At 39.1% G+C, this 7335-nt stretch overlaps 1 protein-coding gene across 1 annotated transcript in view; it reads right to left on the bottom strand.

Moving 5' to 3' along the window:
* Positions 1-1504: 1504 nt before the first annotated feature.
* The window catches only part of HTR7 (5-hydroxytryptamine receptor 7), a 47173-nt gene continuing 41342 nt past the window's right edge, over positions 1505-7335 (bottom strand). The window contains exon 3 of the mRNA XM_065408556.1: positions 1505-1577. Within this exon, the coding sequence (XP_065264628.1) occupies positions 1505-1577 (73 nt within the window). The remainder of the gene's footprint in view (positions 1578-7335) is intronic.

Genomic DNA, 7335 nt, shown 5'->3' with positions numbered 1-7335 from the left:
TCTAGAACTCCTGACCTAAGAGGAAAGACTGAAAAAATGGGTGATTTTAGTTTGGAGAAGAGAAGACTAATTGGGGGACATAAAGAGGAGGGTTAGGAAAAACTTCCTAACAACAAGGGTAGTTAAGCAGTGGAATAAATTAGTTAGGGAGGTTGTGGAATCGCCATCATTAGAGATTTTTAGGCAAATACTTGTCAGGAGTGGTCTAGATAATACTTAGTCCTGCCTGAGTGCAGGACTAGATGATCTATCGAGGTCCCTTCCATTCCTACCTTTCTATGATCTCTATTTACTCGCCATGTTCTATAAGGCTGAGATACCACAAAATAACTTTTTTCCTTAGTATGTGTATCAAGCATATGTTTGTTCTCATTTTGTATGTATTTTTCTTGTGACTGAATGATCCCTATTACTGTATGTGAGTCCTCTTTTAAAATGCTGCTTGGCTCCATTATACAACTACTGATACCTCGCTCTTATAGAGCACTTTTCATCTGCAGATCCCAAAGCTCTTTACAAAGGGGATCAGTACCATTATCCCTTTTTTACAGATGGGGCTAAATTATTCTGTGTTTTAAGTTACTGAGTCTAGTCATTTGCATTCTGTTAATTCATGACAGACTTTAATACTTGCACTCTTAGAAATAAGAGAACAAGTGTGTTACAGTGGCTCTCATGTAGAAAGAAAAAGTTAAACATACTGTAAACACCATTTTCTGGAACTAACAAGACCACACATAAGGAAAGCCCACACATCTGCTCTATTAAAAGAGAATTTTTGATATTTTATTGACTGAGTAGATCTAAAACTAAGAGCAAAATATTTATCCAGTCTGGTATGTCAATAGTTTATAACAATATAGTAGGTTTCCTCTCAGTGGGCTCTCTCTCTTCTGGAAACTTAGGTATTTCAATATGTATTTCTGATTCTGGCATTATTTATTCAATTAGAACTATATATAAATCTATCATAAATGATAGACAATGATAATACTAATTTAAAAAGTCATAGCTTCACTAAGTCTTAAAATGTTTCCTACATTGTGTGTATATATATATATATCAGCATCCACAAGAAAGCAAATAATCAGACTGCCTTTTGTCTACAGTGAGGGATGTCAGTCTGGGGGTTGTGAACATGTGTCATGGGATTGCAAACACTCTGTACTTCCCATACTGCTCAATGCGAAAGGGTCTTGGTTATTTGGGAGAGGGGCTGAAGGAGTTCCTGGTTTGAAAAAGGTTAAGAGCTACTGGTCTACCATTATTAAGATATATAGAAAATGAACATTGAAAAAAATTATAAACAAATTTCAATACATTTTCAATACATGAGAGGACAAAAAATGTACCAAACTCATGTGTGGCAATGACTATTTAGAGAAAAAAATCAAGATAACAGCAATAAAGATACTATTAGCATGTACTTCTTGTACAAAAACCAATAGACAAAGAGAGATTTTCTTTTTAAAGAACAAGAAAAGAACCTAAGATCTACGGTGAGCTATGAACAGGATCTGCTGATAATTTTTTTCTTTGCTTTCCCTGAGAGAAGTTTATCTCTTGAGCAGTTTTTCCTGAAAGACAAGAAAAATCAAATAGAAAGTTAAGGTGGTAGCTATGCACAAAATAATTGGCATCATTTTCAAGATTCCTTGGTATTCTGTGTCCTGCATTTTAGAGTCTTAGTTGAACATCCCTAAATTTACCTCAACAGTGCTCTAGCGATGCTATGTTGAATAGTAAAAATAGTACAATGTTCTTTTATATATACTGGATGCTTGTTATACACCACAAAGCTAGAACATGAAAAGGGAGCAAAAAAATAAAACTTTGCAGTATAGATTTACTCATAGACACCCTTAACTCAATAACTGTCTGCAGTACATTTATTTCAGATTATTTGGCACATCTATGGCTCTGTGTGGTATTGGATAATAAAATAATATCTGGATAGGAAGAGAAAATGAGAAATTATTTTTATTTTGATCAAATGACTATAAAATGATAGATTGATCCTGGCTTTAAACTGTTAAAAATAACTTGGAAAAAAAACCAAATTATAATTCTTTCATTTCAAAGGCTCAACAACAGATCTCCACTTTCTGCTATTAATTGAATCCATCAGTTAATCAGAAGAGTGGTTAAACAAATAGGTCTTATATTGTGCTCTGACACTCACCAAACCCAGGTTCCGGTGGGCTGCTGGAGGTGGGAGGAAATTGAAACGAGTGGGATCTTGGTGCTTCCCAGTTGGCCCTGGCTCAGGTGGGGGTGGTCCTGGCTACTTAATGATCCCTAGTTATTGCTAGAGCACTCTAGTTGTTGTTCCAAGTTTTTGGCCATGAGGGACTGTGCCTTAGGCTCAATGTCTGGTTGGGTTTCTGGGGATAGAGCTACACCGCAATGTAAGCCCAGGGTTAGTAGAACTTGAGTTAGCAGAGTCTGGGTTTGTAAACCTAGGGCTTGAGTGTCTATGCACATTTGTAACCCTAGCTTAGGAATTGTTGAATCCTGGGTCCCACCCTGAGTTTCCAGTGTCTACACTGCATTATGTGGGCCCGACTCCAACCAGCCATATCCCAGACTTCCTAGCACCCTCCCAAAATGTGGCTGCTGTAGCCCTGTTTGCGGTGCAGTGTGGGAAAACTTGACGGCCCAAGTGTAGGGCACTTGTGGAGACTCCCAGAGCACGAGTCCAGTGGGGCTGCATCCAAAGAGCAAAGCCATAGGGTTTGATCCCTGGTACCTGGCTTGACTGAGGCTCGGACCCTCCACCCCATGGGATCCTGGGCCAGAGCCAGAGCTAGCACAATTTGTGTGTGGATGGAAGGGGGGTTAGGCTTGAGACAGAGTTTGAACCCTGGGCTTATATTGCAGTGTAGACATACCCTGTGAGTCCTGAGAAAGTCTAACCATAGAGATCCTGCACAGATCAACCCTAATCATAGAGATTCAACCTAGAGTGACTCCCCTGCTTTCCAAATCAGGATGCACAAGCCCCTGTCCATTAGGCAGAAGCCATGGAGAATGAAGGAGACTGAACAGTTCTGGGAGCAAGCAATTCAGAATTTGTTGCTGGATACAATAATACATGAATTGTCTATGTACCTGGGCTTTGGTAATGGGACCTGGAAAACCTGAACCTCAAACAGAATTCCATATCAACTATCTACATACTCCAGCTTTTGAGCTTAAAATGTAGTTCCTGCACACATTCTTGCAAGTAAAACTCATTTGCTGGAATGCACATGGAAAGTAAACACAAGAGTGGTTTACAAACAAAGCACTTTCACTTTCAAATTTAAGTAAATATTTGTGGATAATGATTCCCATTACTTACACAACTTTAGTGTTAACTAAACAGAAAGTACACTAATATGTTGCCTCAACAGGCACTGAAGAGATATCTAAGTTGTTAATTAAGGATATCATTTCCTCTGGGATTTTTGGAACCTTGTGATTTACTAGACATCTTTGGCTTTTTCACAAAGCTAGTTAGTTAAAAGCAGTAAAGATAGTGAGAGAGCATTCTCAGGAGAATGAAAGCATATCTTTGTTTCAGCCAAATTCCAAAACCATGGCCCACATTCTGCTCTGTTACACCAGATACCTCTGGTGTAAAAGTGGGCAGAATTTGGCCCACTTTTCCTTACAGCCAGAGATTATATAATTTTAACTAGGAAGGAATTCTGGAGCCCTAGGAGTGTGAATATAAATGTGGGAAAGAGAATATTCCAGGAAATACAGGGAAGCGAATGAGCTTTCTAAGAAGAAATATTTGATCTTGGTGCCACAAGGAGTAAACGGATGCTGTTTGGAACTTCCCCAGCCAAATAACTCCTGTTGCAGCATAGCTGGTTCAATAGTATGGGTATTGGTAAGAGACAAGTATATCCTATAGTGGGAGTGTTTACATTAGGAACATTTTAAAATCTTTCCTACCTAGTGGGAACATCCCCATTGTAGGTTACACTTTTGTTCTTCCAAGTTGCAGATGTGTACATCTACCATTTGTTCAGCTAAAATATGCTGTCAGTGGCAATATATATACTAGTCAGCTGTGGAGCAAGGGCTAGATGCAACTTCTAATGGCAGACCTCAGCCCTTTTGAGATGGAACGCATGGACCTGCTTGATAAAGTGGCCACACCTCTCTGTAGAAATACTGACTGAGTGCTTACGTGGGTGAAAGGGCTCCTTCTGTCCTTTTCTCTTCTCCAGCCTATGCTGCCCTGTGCTCCAGAGGACAAGATTGAACCTTTAGTATCAAATATAAAAATATTTTGTAAAGATTCCAAAACACCAACAAAATTAGCTTTTTACTTGGTATTTCAGAAGTCTTTCAGCCTTTCTGATTAACAAGGAGCTTTCTAAACACCTCCCAGATCCAGCAAGAATCCCCGCACCTGAGGATCAGATTGCTGAATAAACTTAAGCCGTAATTCTCAGATGTGGGGACATAAAGCTGGATACTAAAGACACCTGCAGCTCCCATTGACTTCAGTATATTGATTTAGGTACTTAGCTTTAGGCACTCCCCAGTTAAAAATAAACTGGCCTTAAATTGTGTTAATCTTAAAACATATGTCTGGGCAGATGGGTGACCTCTGATGTCAAAATAATTCATTTCATGTTAGATATGAAAATTTATGTATGGCAACACCAGCCCCAGTACCATTTGTACATTCTGGGCCAAATTCTGCTCTCAGCACCCGTGCAGCTCCATTCATTTCACCGGGATGCAAATTAGGCACCAGTTCATGTCTCTGCCCTCAGATTCATGGGGGTGCCCAGGTTGCCTCTAATTTTTTTTTCTGTATGAGGAACAAAAACGACTAGAGCTTAAATTTAAAACCCAGGAGTCCAATCTCTCCCACCCCCATTTTCTCCCCCAGGCTACGCTGCTTCCCTTTCTATTCATCTTATTTGTCATTCACATATTTTTTCATCTTCCTTCCCATCCATTTACTAGCTGTCTTTCCTCATATATTTCTCTTATAACTTACATTCCTTGTACGCTCCTTGCCCCCTTTCATTTCCCTTTTCCTCTCTCCATCCTGTATAACCTCCCTTAACTTTCTGTCTGTCTGTCTGAGAGAGAGATGTAATCTGTTTTAGAGTTTTGTACTAATGTTTATCACCACAGTAAAGACATATCTCTCTCTCACTCACACATATACCACTATCATTCACTACTTTCACTCTTTCCGTGGGAGGATGGGGAGCCTTGGGACACCCTTACTTCAGACAGAAGACAGCAGGTGGAGTGGGAGCCCTTAAGCCCCTTCTTCCAGCAGGAAGCAGATGCCTCCTGGCAAATAAAGGTCTCTTGAATGGCTCAAATGTAACTGTGCATGAAGCCTGCCAGCAGGGTGCACAGCCATGCATGTGAGCAAGGTAGTGAGGGAATATTAGTACACATCTATGTATCTGGTAAACATCAGCTATTGCCTGCAACCTTGTGCACTTCCAGTGATTTTACAAACTCTATACAAGAAGACTGGGACAAATTCTGCATTGGTGTATGTCTCAAGTAACACCACTGAATTCATTTAAAGTTAGTTTAATGTGGTGAATGTTAGAGCAGAATTTAGCCCAGAATACATTTTGGCATTATAAGATAATAGAATGTATGAGATGACCTTATTGCTAACTTATAGTGATGAAGACTACTTTGTAATGAGTATGCTTTCTCCTCAGAAATTATCTTTTTCTAAAAAAAATTGGGAGTATTAAAACTGTGAAATAATAGAAAGGGTTTAATTGGCAATGATGCAATATTAGCTATTCCTGAGATTTCTTTTACAAAACCTCCAAGTTTTCCTTTCTTAAGCTTAAAATTTGCAAAATGTAGGAACACCAATTGGTGAAGTGGTTTCTAATATTCATTCATATGTGAACACAAAGAGATCAGTAAGAAGAAGGGAATCCTCCAGTGTTAGGTGACTGGGTCAGCAGATGGCAAAGGTGACCACTGTAGACAACTTTAAAATAGTTAACCTGGAAGAAGAGATCAAGATAAGAAATAGGCGCCAAATGGAACAGTCATCCAACACAATGATAAGGAAAGGATTTGGGAGTTATCTTGGGTAAAACTGAACATCTATAGCCTAAGTGCACAGCTCTAATAAATAGAGCAAACTACATGTATGTTAGCAAGGGACAGAAAGCAAAATGAATGATCTGACACCCTGAGACCATTACTGAACTGTAACTTGTTGAGTATTACCTGATGCACAGTACTGAGCATCATTCCACAGAAAGTATATTATTGATAAAAGGCTTGATCCTGCTCCATGCAAGTCAGTTGGAATTTTGCCATTGATTTCGATGAGAGCAGGATCAAGCCCTTAGAGAGGCTGCTGCGCAGGGCAACAAATAGAGCAAATGTCCAAGTTTTTAGGCAAGGTTGAATGCACTACTGAAAAAGAGAGATTTTTGACAAAACTTAATAATTTTGAAAAAAGATTAGGTAATCCTATGAGTAGTGACCAAAAGATGATTTCTTAGGTATCGAGTTTTATATTTGATACAGAAGAGTGGTTCACAAACTAGCAGATGAGCTCTAGAAAGTGGAAAACTGCGATAAACTCAGACAATTCACTACTGTTGTTGAGCAAAGAATATCAAGGCCAACAGAACCCTAGATTTGAGTCTGGGAAAGTTTAAGTGTAAATTAGAGAAGGTGGGCTCAGCTGATAAAATCAGAAGAGTTAGATTAAGCAGGGTCAGGTAAGGGCCAGATTGCCTTTTCCTGGTCTTAAAATAGGTTATATACCAGTTTCATATGTTAAGTTAGAGATGTGGGACGAGATCCTCAGCTGGCATAAATCAACATGGCACCATTGAAGCTTCACCAAATTATACCAGCAGATGATCTCGTTCATATAATCAAGGTGTATTTTTTCACAGCGATAAATGCTGTTTCATTGGAAGGTATACAAAAGTGATAGTAACCTTCACTAATGTTCATTCACAGGTAATCAAGTGAATAAAATTATTACATATAAATAATAAAAACAACGAGGAGTCCTTGTGGCACCTTAGAGACTAACAAATGTATTTGGGCATAAGCTTTTGTGGGCTAAAACCCACTTCATCATATGCATGGAGTGGAACATACAGTAGGGAGATATAAATACACAGCATATGAAAAGATGGGAGTTGCCTTACCAAGTGGGGGGTCAGTGCTAACAAGCCAATTCAATTAAGTTGGACGTGGGCTTCTCAACAGTTGACAAGAAGGATTGGAAATCACTTTTGTAGTGCTAATGAGGCCAATGTAAACAAGGTGGCCCATTTCAAACAGTTGACAAGACGGTGTGAGTATTTA

Source organism: Emys orbicularis, chromosome 7, assembly GCF_028017835.1.
Source record: "Emys orbicularis isolate rEmyOrb1 chromosome 7, rEmyOrb1.hap1, whole genome shotgun sequence".
In the NCBI taxonomy this organism is placed as follows: Eukaryota; Metazoa; Chordata; order Testudines; family Emydidae; genus Emys; species Emys orbicularis.
Note: the sequence above shows the minus strand (reverse complement) of the source record. Positions and strands in the feature narration are given on the sequence as shown.